The sequence below is a fragment of the Cricetulus griseus genome, chromosome 8 (genome assembly GCF_003668045.3).
Source record: "Cricetulus griseus strain 17A/GY chromosome 8, alternate assembly CriGri-PICRH-1.0, whole genome shotgun sequence".
In the NCBI taxonomy this organism is placed as follows: domain Eukaryota; kingdom Metazoa; phylum Chordata; class Mammalia; order Rodentia; family Cricetidae; genus Cricetulus; species Cricetulus griseus.
Genome location: NC_048601.1, coordinates 75,902,822 through 75,918,483, shown reverse-complemented (window position 1 = coordinate 75,918,483; position 15,662 = coordinate 75,902,822). Strand labels below are relative to the sequence as shown.

General features: G+C 40.9%; 1 protein-coding gene across 2 annotated transcripts in view; it reads right to left on the bottom strand.

The window, feature by feature from the left end:
- The window catches only part of Il12rb2 (interleukin 12 receptor subunit beta 2), a 59,432-nt gene that overhangs the window by 3,962 nt on the left and 39,808 nt on the right, over positions 1-15,662 (bottom strand). The window contains exons 9-14 of one of the 2 annotated variants that reach the window (XM_027430232.2): positions 15,171-15,371; positions 9,732-9,830; positions 9,488-9,646; positions 4,530-4,667; positions 3,967-4,057; positions 514-613 (exon numbers count right to left, since the gene is read on the bottom strand). In XM_027430232.2, the coding sequence (XP_027286033.1) occupies positions 514-613; positions 3,967-4,057; positions 4,530-4,667; positions 9,488-9,646; positions 9,732-9,830; positions 15,171-15,371 (788 nt within the window). The remainder of the gene's footprint in view (positions 1-513; positions 614-3,966; positions 4,058-4,529; positions 4,668-9,487; positions 9,647-9,731; positions 9,831-15,170; positions 15,372-15,662) is intronic. The other variant, XM_027430234.2, reaches the window with a different exon arrangement.

Sequence of the window (15,662 nt, the reverse complement as noted above, 5' to 3'; positions counted from 1 at the left end):
CAACTTTCAATTCTCCAGAGATACCCACCCCATCTTGCTCCCTCCCATATGCAGTGGCAAAGTCCCTTTGCTGTTTTATTGCCTGTGTGCTCTCATTTGTATGCTAAACCATCTCTTCTTAAATTTTATTTACATAATGGATTCCCACAAAAATCAAAACCACGGGTTGCTTTTACTTCTGTGCTCCCAACAGGATTGGGAAAGTTAAATTCAATTTTGCCTGAATTTCTATCAGCCAATTATAAGGGTACTCTTCCAAATGACAAACCCCAAAACAAAACCACTTGCTTTCTTCTTTGAAATCTGTTGAAGTGAGGAGGGGAATGAAAGCTCATGGAGCATAAAGTCAGGTAGGTCTTATGCTCATGGGCTTCAGAAGTTCACATGTATGGGCTGCTCTTGAGTCCAGAAGAAAACAGTGATGACTCATCAGTTCAGCTGATTCACAGAATCTTATTTCTGGGAAGAATAAGCTAGCACTATACTAGCTGCCAATGTGACTTTGTACCTTACCTCCACAATGGGGTACTTCTTTACCCAAGTGCTATTTGCTGGATCTGGAATGGTTCTGCAATACCATTGAGGTCTGAGAGTAGAAAGGAAAGCAAATACCCTATAAATAAAACAGTGACATTTGGTTTAATATGTGTGCAAAGGCTCAGACTCAGTGTAGTTATTTTAGGGGACAGGATTCTTTTGTACGGAAAGAGTAAAAGACAAAACCCTTACAGAAGCATTGTTCAAGTACAATAAGTCAGGATGCAACCACTTAGAGTTTGCTACATAAACTAAAAATTTTTGCTTCACATAATTTTTAATAGTCTCTCACTATTTAGCCATGCATTAATTCAGCAAATAACATTAAACTAAACTTAGCATTAAACATGCTAAGAATAGAAGAGCAAAGTAGAAGATACTGTTCATATGGTTGGGGAATCTTACCAATAAGCTGATTAAAATATTTACAGAGTTTGTAATACATTATAATGAAGATTTAAAATAGGACATAGAATAGTATAATATCTTGAATATAATCATATTAAAATGCCAAGAAAAGGGTATTCTAAAGAAATACATATTAACTGGTTACACTTTGTGATCAGAGAAAATAAAGAACTCTTATAATGTGGCGAAAAAAATTTGAGCTTATAAGTGCACATGACTTAAACTATTGGCCATTAAAGAATCAAAATCAGTCAGGCAGTGGTGGTGCACGCTTTTAGTCCCAGCACTTGGGAGGCAGAGGCAGGAGGATCTCTGTGAGGTCAAGGCCAGCCTGGTGTACAAAGTGAGTTCCAGGACAGCCAGGGTGGTTACACAGAGAAACCCTGTCTCCAAAACAAAATAAACAACAAAACAAACAAAAACAAGGCCTGGAGAGATGGTTTAGAGGTTAAGAGCACTGACTGCTCTTTCAGAGGTCCTGAGTTCAATTCCCACCAACCACATGTGGCATACAACCATCTATGAGATCTGGTGCCCTCTTTTGGCATGCAGTTGTACATGCAGGCAGAACACTAGAGAATAAGTAAATAAATCTTAAAAAAAAAAAAAAGTCAAAACCAATACAAAGTTGTTCGAAGACCAATAAACTTTGATGAAAAGGGGCCAGCTATGATTTAACTGTTAGATCAGTGATTCTCAACCTTCCTAATACTGCAGCCCTTCAATACAGCTCTTCATGTTGAGGTGACTTCATAAAATTTTCATTGCCTCTTCATGATTGTAATTTTGCTGCTGTTATGTATCATAATGTAAATATCTGATATACAGGATATCGGATAAGCAACTTCTGTGAAAGGGTTGCTTAACCACCAAAGCGTTCACAACCCTCAGGTTGAGAACCACTGTGTTAGATAGCTAGATATGCTGTGTGGTGATAGCGATAGCTTGGATGTGATTCTCTATGACTCCTGAGATAAACTTTATCAATATATTTTTAAATTATTTGTTTTTGTCTTTTTATTTGTATGAATGTTTTGCCTGGTGTCCACAGAGGCCAGAAGAGGGCATTGGATCCCCTGGATCGAGAGTAACAGACAGTCTGAGCCACCATGTGGGTGCTAGGAAATGAACCTGAGCCCACCACAAGAGCAATGGTGCTTTTTAACTGTGAACCATGTCTCCAGCCCCTTACAAAGTCTCTCCAGGTAGAGCTACCAAAGTGCACTGGCTGGCAGAATGCCAAGCTAGTTGTATTTGGCACCCATTACTTGTTATCTGAAGAAAGTTTTGTGTTGAAAAATGAATTCATTTTTCCTTTGTAAAATAATGTTTTTTAAAATTAATTTAAAATATTATTTTGTATTGGTGTGGGTGCACGTGTCCTATCATGCACGTGAAGTCAAAGGGCAACTTGGTGGTGGTTTCTAGGTATCAATCTGTCATCAGACTTGGTGACAAGTGCCTTTACCCACTGAGACATCTGTCTTGTCAGCCCAATTTTTATAAAATAAATAGAAATAAAGTCACGTATGGTTTATTCCCAGATAAAACCACCATTTAACATTGTGTTGTGTATCTTTGGGGCAGAGTGTTCATCACCACTTAATATTCTATTTCCTCCTTTTTCCTCAGTTCAGGATCTCGATTTATGGAGATGACCATGAATGCAACTAAAAGACCATAATGTTAGTCACTCTTGCCACACTGAGTGCTGTCTGTCGAGGTATAACTGCAAGTATCATGTACAACTTTCAAGCTCCTTAAAAGGGAAGATTTGATACCTTTATCCCCCACTCCCCATTGTAGAGTACAATAGCTGTAGTACCCACAGCCATGAGATCACAGGGTAAAAGGTCATGCAGAAACTGTACGATGACATACTGCAAGATATCATCCAAATCAAGATAGCGCAATAGACAATTTGTTCCTATCAACTGTAGAGCTACCAAAGCAGCCCTTTACCCAGGTGAGAATCTGCCACACAGCTGACATAGATTCAGACTGATCGAGTACACACAACCAATTACTTGTTGAGAGAGCTTGTGTGGAGGTTCTAACAAGGGAACATAACTGCTCATATACTCTTGATGGAAGAACAGTCTTGTACCTTTGGGAGGCACTGCAGAGAATGATGAGGGAGAAAGGGTAACTCTTTCTAGTTAGCCAGAGGAGCTGAGTCACCCTAGTGATTAGTGGGGTGTCAGATGTTGTAGCTAGATTGCCTTCTTCTCAACTGTGTATGTGACATGTTTCTGTGTATGTATTATTTCAAAATTTAAAAATACTGTTTGCAAAATTTAAAAACAAATGTAACATTCATTACATTTAACTTCAATATTTAGTGGATAAATAGTAAGTTATTTGCATGTGTGAACCAATTTAGTCTCACTGAGTATAGCATGTAGGTTGTTTGAAATATTTTCCTTACAAACAGTATTTCAGTAAGCATATTTTTCATTAGCCATATACATACAAGCTATGATATTTTGAATATATTTGTTTGGAATTTTAAAGCTAAAAGTACACTTTAAAAAATTTATCACACATTCAGCCAAAAAGGTTGAATAAATTTATTCCACTACCAGCAATGTATCCACCTGACCCAAGGCAGCAATTGCTTATATTTTTAAAATACATTTACAGGGTTGGGGAGATGGCTCAGTGGGTGCTAGTATTTGTTGTATAGCCATGAGGATCTGGTTCACTTCCTTATATCTCACATAAAAGTCAATTATAGCCAGCCATGTGTACCTGTAAAGCCAGTGTTGGGGGAAAGAAACAGGACAATCCTGGGAGCTGGCTGGCCCACCAGCCTAGCTTAAGTGTCAACCTTAGAGTCAATGAAAGACCCTGAAAGGGAATAAGGCTGACAGCATAATGGAAGGCACCCAATATCCTCCTGTGCCCTCCACATACCTATGGATAGCTGCATGTTTCCCCATATGTGCATACACATACATATAATACACATACACACACAACACATGTATTAAATTGGGGGGTGTAACCAACTCAACTCACTTTTGCCGGAAGGGGCGAATAGAGAAGATGCCCACTGTGATGATAGCAATGCAAATGCTTGATGCCACAAATGCTTTCCAGTTGGCTTTGCCTAGAAAGTTAGCACATCTTGTTACTGTGTTATCTTCGGTAAATACTTGAAAAGTCTGACTTTTGTGAATCCTCTGGACCTTAACCCACAATGCCTGGGTAGTTGGACTTAGAAACAAAGCCAACTCATTTTTGACTATTCAGTTAGAAGGACACTATGGGGACCCAATTGTATATTCTAAGAGGTTCTCCAGCCCTACAAGGGCTCCCCCAGCTCACAGGTGGAAGGGAGCATGCAGTGGTGGATAGAAGCCTCACAGGGCTTCCTGGATGAGGGGTAGTATTTCTACTGCATTTTGAAAAATGAGTTGACACTCTCTTCAGGCAGACATTGCTGTGGCAGGGCAACATACAGGTTAACAGCAAGTGTGAACTAACTACCTGCAAGAAAGCCACTATTGAGGTCAAAAAAGCCCAGTGGGAATGTGTCTATGTCAGAGTTCACAGTGGACTGGCTGTTTTTAGTTTCTTACCCTGTAGACAAAATTCCCTTTCATTTCCTTTGGGACTTTCACCAGCAGCAGTCAGAGCTGTCATCCATAAGACATATGTCACTTCAGGCTGCAGGCTGCTTATTGGATATGAGTTTTGGGAGTGTCTGTATGGAATCTCTAAAAGGAAGATAAAGGAAAACATGGCTGTGTAAAGAAAATAAGCAATGTGGATACTTACCTATTTTTATTTTTAATGTATCATTTAATTTTAGAGAGAAGCATATTTTAACAGCATCAAAATTCATCAGCACTTCATACTTCAATAGGCATTTATGAAGCCTTATTACTATAGCTAACAGTTTTTCCATGGTAAAGATATTCTGAAACAATCATTATTTTTTTCTCAGAAATTATTTAGCTGAAGCAATTCTTTTGTTTCCTATGTCTGTATTTTTAATAAATATTAGGTCATTTTAGAATTACTGAGGAAATTAGTATAAAATTATTTTTAAGATAATAGTTTGTTTTTGTTTTTGTTTTTTTGAGACAGGTTTTGGTGTGCATTCCTGGCTGTCCTGGAACTCACTCTGGAGATCAGGCTGGCCTTGAACTCACAGAGATCCACCTGCCTCTGCCTCCTGAGTGCTGGGATTAAAGATGTGTGCTACCACTGCCCAGACTAATAGAATTTTTAAAAAATATAAGTATATCAGTTAATGAAATATTTACCTGAAGTTTTTTACATTTGTCTTTTATTTAAAAATTGGTTTCATTTAATTTTATGCATATGGGAGTATTGCTTTCATGTATGACTGTGTACTAAGCGTGTGCTTGCTATCCTCAGGGGACAGAAGAGGGCACTGAATCCCTGAAACTTGAGGTGCATGCAGTGGTGAGCTGCCATGTGCATGCTGGGAATTAAATCTGCATCCTCTGAAAGAGCAACCCATACTCTTAACCGCTGAGCCATCTCTCCAGTCCCCACTTGAAGTCTTTAGATTTTAGTTGTTAGGCTCTGGTCTTGAACTTACAGTGCTTAGCTTCAGTTTCACATAAAACTATTAAATCTAGAGACTTCCTTGCCTCTCAGATTGCAGTTCCTTATGTTGTCAACACTCCTTTAGCTTCTCTGCAAGGTAGAGTGTTTGGAGTGATGTACTATGCTGCTTTTCTCTTCCAGGAAGCATGAGTATTGGTAGCCTTTAGTAAACAGACAGTCTTCTGGAGTGTTCTGGAGTGGGTTTCAGGGTGACCCTTTACCATGCTGAGTACGGTGGCACAAGCCTGTAATCTCAGCATTCGGGAGGCAAAGGAGAGGACTGGAAAATCAAGGCTAGAGGGGATAGTCTACAGCTTTGTTAAGAGGGTTTGCCTCCTGTGTTCAGTCTCTGGGTTTCATCTTCAGCATCTGCACAGCCAGAACTTGAAGAGTAAGTAGCTGCGGGCTCTCTCAGACAGCCTGTGCCTATGCTGAGAACAGTAGTGGCAACTGGAATTTAGCACTGTGTCTGACTTCATAAATGGGCCCATTTACAGTCATGGATGTGTGCTGGCTGCTCTGAACACAAGGCATCACCTCTGAGAATTCACCATATAACAGGAAGAACAGGCATTGTCTACTCTTCTGTTTCCACTTCCTATGGCTAGGTGGTAAGAAGCAGCCCTGGAATATTTCCTCTGCCCCACTGAAAAGGGTTGAGGCCTTAACAGATCATTTCAAAGCACTATCAGAATAACTGCTGTATTTTACAACCTGTTGAGAAAAATATCTTGGGGAAAATTCCAAGGTTTTCGATAGCCAGTGGAATTGCCTATACAGTCTTAAGCAATGTGATTAAGTGTGTGTGTGTGTGTGTGTGTGTGTGTGTGTGTGTGTGTGTATCCCTATTCCTAAAGGAAGGGATTAAAATTTTTTTAAATTTTTATTTATTTTTTATTTTTTTTAGGAAGACCTTCTGTTCATCTTGTAGGCAGCCGGGAGTCAGCTGTCCAATTGTGCAGAGGTGTCCTGAGCTGGGGAATTGAGATGAGACACTGGAACCGGAAGGGATTTCTATGATTTGCTGGGCTGGTAACGTTCATTCGCACATGCATATTCAAAGAATAAAAATAGCCGCAGATGTGGGGAGGTGAGAGTGGTGGAGTCAGCAGTTTTGTTGGCCAAACAGGCTGAGTTGTGTAATGAGAGACGTCAAGCAAGAAAGACTGGTCCTGCTGCCTTTGGGCTGTGATCCCCAGGAGAGATAAAGGGGTCGCTTCAAGCCTCAGTGGATGGAAATTTTAAACTCGGGTGGTTCAGTGATAAAGGGATGAATTTAGAAGGATGTAATCGCTGCCAACCATCTGAAAGACTGTGTCTATGAAGGTCAAGAAGACCAGGCTGAACAGCTACACTGATACTGGGCATGAATTCAACCATTTGTTACTCAATGAATACCATGCTTAGTAAGTGTACCTTCCATCTCTCTGGCTGTGTACTAGAGGAGAGAAATGGTGATCAAATTACCATAGCTGTGTCCTTGAATGCTTAGAATTTGTTGGCAAAAACAGCCAGTGTCATGTGTCCTGCAGAAGGGAGGTGTGCTTATTGTTGAAACACTAGTTCGTATGGCCATGCCAGCAGATATCCAGACAAAAGGCTGTGCACTGAATGCTGGGCACTCTTAATTCTTCATCTCACTTCACCTGTCCATGTAGAGCCAGTGACAAAGATCTGATATTTCCACATGTGTTTGCACTGATCTCTGGGACTGAGTACCTAAACCAAGCAGATAGGGTTGAGCCCCTTTTTCTTGGCACTGGCAACATTTTTCCTGCTATTGGGACCATTTTCTTTCTGGGTGTCTTGTTTTTCCTTGATCTTTCCCATCATCTAGAATGGGTCTTGAATTTAGTGCTTTCTGGTTGCACCGTCCTACTGTAGTGGTTGTTTAGACTTTTCTAGAACACTGAAGACTCTGAGGATAGGGAATGTATGTACTTACTGGAGTAAGTGCAGATTTAGACTAGTATAAAATCAGGCTGTGAATCTTGCCTTTTAGCTTATTTAAAAATACCCTTGTGTAGGCTCTATATGCATCAGATATGTGACAAAATATAGTAGATTATTTTCAACATCTACAGCAACAGCTACAAAAGACCAACTAACCATATTGATCTTTGTGGTTGTAAATTTTGGTTTAAATGTTGCTGAAAGGAAAATTGTTTCTGGGGTAAATATTACAGGAAGGATTCCAAATAGCCCATGAAAAGGCCAGTTGATTTGCCAGCTTTAAGGAGGCCTCTCAGAACTCTTATTCTCACAGGCCTGGTGACAGATTAGCTAGTAAATGATGGTAAGTCTACAGAGCTGTTAATTAAGAATGAGTCAACTCACAGAAGACAGATGTGGAAAAATTATTGAAAGTGCAGGTACATAGAGAAAGATCCCAAACATACATACATACATACATACATACATACATACATATATATATATATATTTTTTTTTCCAGAGTTGCCGAAGAACTTTTATTTTCTCTCAATACTAATTTGAGAGTCATAATTGAGAGAAAGCTCAAGAGATAAGACAACTTTTCTTAAGGTTCTGAGGCATAAAATTCTCCCGTGGCAACACTGTGGAGCCTGCTGCTCAAGCAGTCTTAAATTTCTGAGCCAACAACTCCAATGAAGGGATAAAAATGCCCCTTCTTTCTTTTTTTTCCTCTTTTTTTCCTGTTCTTTTAAAATTTAATTTAGAAACAATCTTATTTTACATATCAATCCAAGTTCCCTGTCCCTCCCATCCCAACATGCCCCCAACCAACCCACCCACCTATCTACTTCCCAGGGAGGGTAAGGCCTTCCATGGGGGAATCATCAAAGTCTGTTACATCATTTGGGGAAGGGCATAGCCTCCCCCCGCTCCATGGGGAATGGGGTTCCAAAGTCCATTTGTGAAAATGCCCTTCTTTCTGACAAATGCTCCGGAAAGAAAGTCAACTGCTTATGAAACAGAAGGCCAAACCAAGAAACAACAAAAAATAAAAAACAGAAGAGCTTTGATTAGATCAAAGATCTGAAGATCAGATCTCACAAGTGACTAGTTACTGAAGGAATGATTCATGAAACCATTTGAGATAGTGCTCCAGCCAGAATTTATTATAATTGTTTTGCTTCTTCGGCTATAGAGCAATTACGGGCTATAAAAGAGTTATCTAATCTGTGCTATATTTTATCCATTCCAAGAAAAAATGGTAATTCCAGATGTGAAGAGTTAAAATCATCTAAATGTTTTGAATCTCAAGGAAGTATATAATTAGTTGCCAGCTCTTTTAGAATCAACCTCATCAATGCCATTATAATTCTTTTTTTTTTTTTTTTTTTTTTTTTTTTTTCCGTGACAGGGTTTCTGTGTATCTTTGGAGCCTATCCTGACACTCACTCTGTAGACCAGGTTGTCCTGGAACTCATAGAGATCTGCCTGCCTCTGCCTCCTGAGTACCAGTATTGAAGGCGTGCACCATCATTGCTAATTCTGAGCTTTCTTGAGTGTCATATTCCTCCTATTTGCTTAAAAACTCTTGCTAAACCATGAGTTTTGGGTCGTAAAACTGGATTTCTTTTTACCTTTTACCTGTCTTTATGTGTTTGTTCATCAGTGAACAAAAACACAATGTTACTGTTTGTCATTTGTTTTGAGACAATGTCTCACTGTGTAGCCCAAACCTTACCTACCTCTTCTTGCCTTAGCCATCCTAGTTTGGTCTTTGTGAGCAGGCACTTTGAGAGCCTGGCCCACTCACTTCATTTCTTTATCTTTAACAGTTTGCTTAGCATATAACACATACTCAATAACTTTGCATATGCTCATTTAGGTGTCTTTTATTTTTCATAATTCAACTCATTTCACAAGTGCTGACTTAGAGCTAGCACTCGTGTGTAGTGAAGACCTGCCCAATTTGTGCTTTCCCAACATCTAAACAGGAGGCCCCACAGCACTTGGTTTTCACACATACCACAGAGCTGAGGCTGCGCAGTAGAGTCTCGCTCTTTCCAGTATATTCTGTAATGGAGGAGGCAGCCCATCCACTCTTGGACTGGGATATGGGACCAGGAAATAAAAAGGCTTGCCTTTTTCTCTTCGATGGCAGTGATATGAGGGCCAGTCAGTAGTGCTGGGGAAAAGGACACAAGAGGTTTCTGTCACCCTCCAAATGCAAACCTCTAACAGAAGCTTGAGTGAAAGATCCTCAGGGTCACCTTTGTGCTTGGAGTCACCCAGGATGGAACTGCAACCTCCTTGGTCCTCTGACAGTGCGTGTACCCGGATTTCATAACAGACGTAGGGACTGATATTCTCTGCACGGGAATGGGAATCATGTTAATACCTGTATCTCAAGTCATTTTTAGGCTTCCTTAGTTTGGAGATCAAAGAGCAGTCTGGACTGAGAGTAAAGGGGTGGCCTAAGTTACAGTTTCCCAGAATCTTATTTTCTATGATGTCAGCTTCTAGGTACCACTTCCAAAAAAAGTGAGGGATTTTATTTACTTTTATGTTAAATTCTTTCTATGTAGCCCAAACTGGCCTCAAGTCCTCAGCAGTCCTCCTGCCTGAAACTTCTTAGGCCAAGAGTTCAGGCATAGATTACTATGCCTAGTTTCTTTATTTAAGAGAAGAGAGTAATTGCTCTTAAAAGGGAGATAAAGACCTTTAAGAAGCTCCATTGAAGATTTAAACATATCCATGCAAATACAAGCATACAGAATATTGGATTCTACAAGGGAGTCACTTGTTTGTATGGAGCTGCTGGAGTTTTGCAGGAATAGCGTCTCAGTGGCTTTCCTATGGCTCACTGGTTTGTGACTAAGGAGTACATGTGGTAGAGTCCAGCCCCTGGTTCCTGCCCTTAGCTCTCCTCCAGTTAGATCTTAGTTGCCTTACAGCCTCAAAGATTAAGGTGACTTCCAGGCATGTTAATGCTCTAATCTAGCTTTGAAATGCTATACTTTGAAATTTTCTGTCAGTCATGAGGAAAGTGAGTGCCTCTTCCCCGCCCAAAGTCTTCCCAAAGTACTCCCTGGGAAGGACAGTAAAGTCCTTATAGCACTGCTCATGATGTACCTTTAAAATTCCAACTCTTGCTAGGTGTGGTGGCACACACTTGAATCCCAGCACTGGGGAGGCAGAGGCAGGTGGATCTCTGTGAGTCTGTGGCCAGCCTGGTCTACAAAGCAAGTTCCAGGATAGCTAGGGCTATACAGAGAAACCCTGACTTGATAAACCAAACCAAACCAACCAACCAACAAAACAAACAACCCACCTCCAAATTTCAGCTTATTTTTTTGTTTTATATATGTGTGTATGTGGGTTGTGTGTGTGGGTTGGTTGGTGTGTCAAGGAAGCCAGAATAAGGTAGGCATCAGATCCCCTGGAGCTGGAGTTACAGGCTCTTGTAAGCTGCCTAACATGGTTCCTTTGGGAGAGCAGGAAGTGCTCTTAACTGTTGAGCTATCTCTCTAGCCCCTAACTTCCAAATCTTTAAGGGACAAGAGAGATGACTCTCACTAGGTAACTATAGTGTCAAGTACTTAGTGCCTCCTGGTGGCTCACTTGGGTTCCCTATACTGATAATTGACTAGGACTTAATGTCTTTTGGGGGCAGACAGGAATTTACCTCACACAATTATTGATTAAATTGTGAGTGTTTGAGATAAAAGTCCATTAAATCATCACACAATCATTGTTGGAAGAGAACCTGACAAGATTCATGTGAAAGTGGGCACCAACTTGAGTTCATAAACCAGAGAAAGTGGAGAAGACATTGCCACCTTAGTCTGAGGAGTGGCCATGGGACTCCCAACTGAAGGGCATTGAAGGATATGGAATCATACTTCTTTTGGAAAGGTCTAGCAAGTGGCTCTTATTTCCAGTGTTTGGTTCACTTTCCTGTCCCAGGTCTTAGGAAGAGCCAACTAACCCACTGCCCTGTGGAGACCCAGAAGTTTCTGATGAGCCTTGCAAAGCAAAATGTGAGTGAGGGCACTACTTTACCAATTGGAAGTTGTGGCTCTTCCCCCTGTGAATCGACTGCCCTTGGTCAAGGAGGAAAGGCAGATACATGTCTGTGTATCTTCATTGACATTTTCCCTTTGAAGAAGAGCAGAGCCTTCCTGGCAAACTTTTTCCTGATTCTGGCCCCAAGGAAACTTTTTTTTGGTCATTTTGTATGGACAGACCCCCCACCCCCGAGTGTGTGTGTGTGTGTGTGTGTGTGTGTGTGTGTGTGTGTGTGTTTGTGGGTGTCTGCTCCCCACTTAAAGAACCTTAAGTGGAGGAAGCCCACCTGCAGACGACTCTCATTTCCTTTGCAATATGGCCCCGTTTCCAAGCTCATTTCATGTTACCATGTTGACCTATATGCACAATGCCCCTGGGCAAAGGCCTTGGCTCTCGTTTATAAGTTATTTTATGAATTTTTTTTCTTCAGAGATTTAGTTTCACATCAGGTGTGGGAGAAAGTAGACAACTCTTCCATGAATAATGTAACCAAGAGTCATTCTGTACACACTGAGACTGGCATGTGGCAGAGGGACTCAGGTACTCTAGGTCTCAGGGAAGAGCTTCCAGACACTGAGATACAGTAGGTAGACAGAATGGGGCTGATAGTCTCTAGCTCTGCCATCCCAAGTCCAGGAATCACGTTTATTCTGACTCATTCCAGGACATTGTGACTGACCATACAACCAAAGTCAGAAAAAGCTTGTAAGCACCTAGTGGCACTGGGAATGACATTTGAATTCGTGGTAAGTAGCAATCAGTGAATTTTTCAGTTCAACAGGAAGTGATAGCAAACCGATTATTTCCAAATGGCAGAACAATCTCAATCAGTTATTTTGCAACTTTATTAAGTTGGTTTTATTCAAATGCATAATTCAAAAGTAATTCAGAAATTTTCATTTTACTAAGGAGGGAGAACATGCTTGTCATTTACTTTCTGGTATTTCTATAGAATTATCTGATTTCCAAAAGAGAGGCAAGGTTCAAATTGTCCATGAGGGATGAATCTTGATATTACCTCCCAATTTAGCCACCACTTTTCCTGTCCGTGTGTCATTTAATTTGATGGATGTGATAGCCCTCAAGGGAAACTGGTAGTACAGCAAAGCCTCCAGCTATCCCAGAAGTCACAAAGCTGATCCCAAATTTGATGCCTCCTGCACACCTTCAGTTCTACTACTCAGGAGGCAGAGGCAGGAGGATCTCTGTGAGTTCTGTGCCAGCCAGGACTAGAGTGAGACCCCGTTTCAAACAACAGCAAAAATTGATGCCTTCTTTTCTTACCATTTCCTTTCAGGGTTTGAATCTTGCTTTCCTGAGAAACCATGGAAATACACACATACTTTTGGATGTATTTATATTAAACACAACAACAATAATCAAACTGTTTGCCTCATCCCTTCTAAATTCCTCTTCTATGGGCTAAGTGGTTTCCAAATGAAAAGTTCTAGATTCTCAGTGGCTTGCTTTTCTTTCTCTGGATGCTCACTGTATGCGCCTCCTCCTTAAGGGTTATTAAAGAGATCATAACCCATTAGAAGTCTGGGCAGGCAGGCCATACAAGAAGCACACTGTCAAGGACCAACTTAAATGTTATTGTATAATATAAACCTTATCTTAATTGGGTTATATACATTCCCCTAGAGAGATATAATGATTTTCATGGTAGAACAACAATACAGTTTAGTGTTTACAGCTTGTGAGCCTATTCAAGTCTTTTTCTTTTGTTTTCTTTCTTTCTTCCTTTTTTTTTCTTTTGGTTTTTTGAGACAGAGTTTCTCTGTGTAGCTTTGGAACCTACCCTGGCATTTGCTTTGTAGACCAGGTTGGCCTCGAACTCATAGAGATCCACCTGCCTCTGCCTCCTGAGTGCTGGGATTAAAGGTGTGTGCCACCAATGCCTGGCACCTATTCAATTCTTATTTCTGACACATTTAATCATAACCACTTAGCTAAATTATTCAGTACTTGAAATAAGCTAAGCACTGTTCAGAACATTCTCCATATATTAATATAGTCAGTCCTCATAACCACCGAGATGAGGAAAGAGGGCCATAGCAGAAATCTGCCTAAGATCTCACATCTGTTAGTGAAGAAGCCAGGACTCACACCTGGGTGAGTCTGTATAGCCTGACCACGAACCACAATACAGAACTTATATTGACATTAGGTTCTCTCTAATCCTTTTAATGTGTTTTCAGATACTTTCTCTCACTTTATTACAAACTCTGACAGAAACCTCACTTAGGAATAGAGATCCTAATTATATAATAGTTCAAATACCAAATAGCAGGATTGGGAATAAGGATTTCCTGGTTTTGTCATCTATATGATGGGTTTAAAATAATGACTCAATGAACAAAAATTGTTTTAAGTTAAATGGCTCTACAAAGATAAATATTGACAACAAAGGTTTCTGCCATATTTACTCTGTTCAATTATTCTTTCATCTTATTGGGCATGGTGCCAGAGGATATAATTCTTCCATCAACGAGACTTCTTTAGTTAGTTGGTCCTCACATTAGTCCTGAGCACAGTCTTTTTGTTTTTTCAAGACAAGGTCTCACTATGTAGCTCTCGATGTTCTGGAACTCACTATGTAGATCAGTCTGTCCCTGAACAGAGATTCACCTGCCTCTGCCTCCCAAGTGCTGGGATTAAAGGCGTGCACCATCACATCTGATTTACAGGGCAGTCTTGATGGACTCAAGGTTCCCACTGTTTAGGACTTTAGTATGCCATGTTACCCTCTGTAATTGAAGACAAAATTGCTTAAAGTCTCCCTAGATGTCTTAGGGTTTCGATTATTATTATTATTTTTTATCACTAAAAAAAAAAATGGCTAAAGGCAACATGGAGAGGAAAGGGCTTATTCCATTTTACAGCTTGTAGTCTGTCATACCAGGAATTCAGGGCAGGACCCAAGGTGTGATTCTGAAAGCAGTATCTGATGCAGAGACCATGGAGAAATGCTGCTTGTTGGCTTGCTCCCTACAGCTTGCTCAGCCTGCTTTCTTAAGGCAACCAGAACCACCTGCCCAGGGGTGCCACCACTCCCTGTCGGTTGGACCCTCCCCCATCAGTCATTAAGACAATACCCCGAGAGAGACAGACACACACACACACACACACAGAGACAGAGAGAGACAGAGACACAGACACACACACACACACACACACACACACACACAGAGAGAGACAGACAGACAGACAGAGAGAGATACAAACACACACAGAGAGACAGAGACAGAGACACAGAGACAGAGAGACAGACACACACAAACACACACACAGACAGAGACAGAGACAGAGACACAGAGACAGAGAGACACACACAAACACACACACATACACAGAGACAGAGACAGAGAGACAGACACACACAAACACACACACACACACGGAGAGAGAGAGAGAGAGAGAGAGAGAGAGAGAGAGAGAGAGAGAGAGAGAGTCATGCCTACAGGGCAATCTTTTATTTATTTGTTTATTTGGAAACAATCATTTCTACAGGGCAATCTTATGGAGGTATTTCCTCAATTGCTTTGATTCCCTCTTCTCAGATATCTCTACCTTGTGTATCAGGTTGACATAAAACTAGACAGTACACCAAAACAAATGGGATGTGAGCAGTGAGGTACCTGAAATCAGAGCAGACATGTTGTAGGGAGGAATCCGAAGCCAGTGTGGGGGAAACGTCATGATGCTTCCTGGTTGTAGAGCCCTCCATTCCACTATGTACTCCCGAACAGCAGACACAGCTTTCCTGGGAGGCTGCCAGGTCACCAAAATGTTGTCCATGTTCCCTGACTTTGCAGATACCCAGTAAGGAGCCAGCAACCCTTTGGTGGTGAGGAAGAAGGACAAAAATCAGAATGGATAAAAATGAAAACAGGAACTGGAGAGACAGCTTAGTCAACCGAGAATTTGAGGACACGAATTCAATCACCATAACCCACTGGGGGAAAGCAGGCATGGTTGGTATGATAGTGCACACTTGTATTCCCAGTTCTGGAGAGGTGGAGATAGGAAGATCCCTGGGGATCTCCAGCTAGCCAGACTAGCCTATTAGTAAGCTCCTGGCCAGCGACAGACCATTATTCTTATTTTATTTTTTTAAACAACAAACAAAA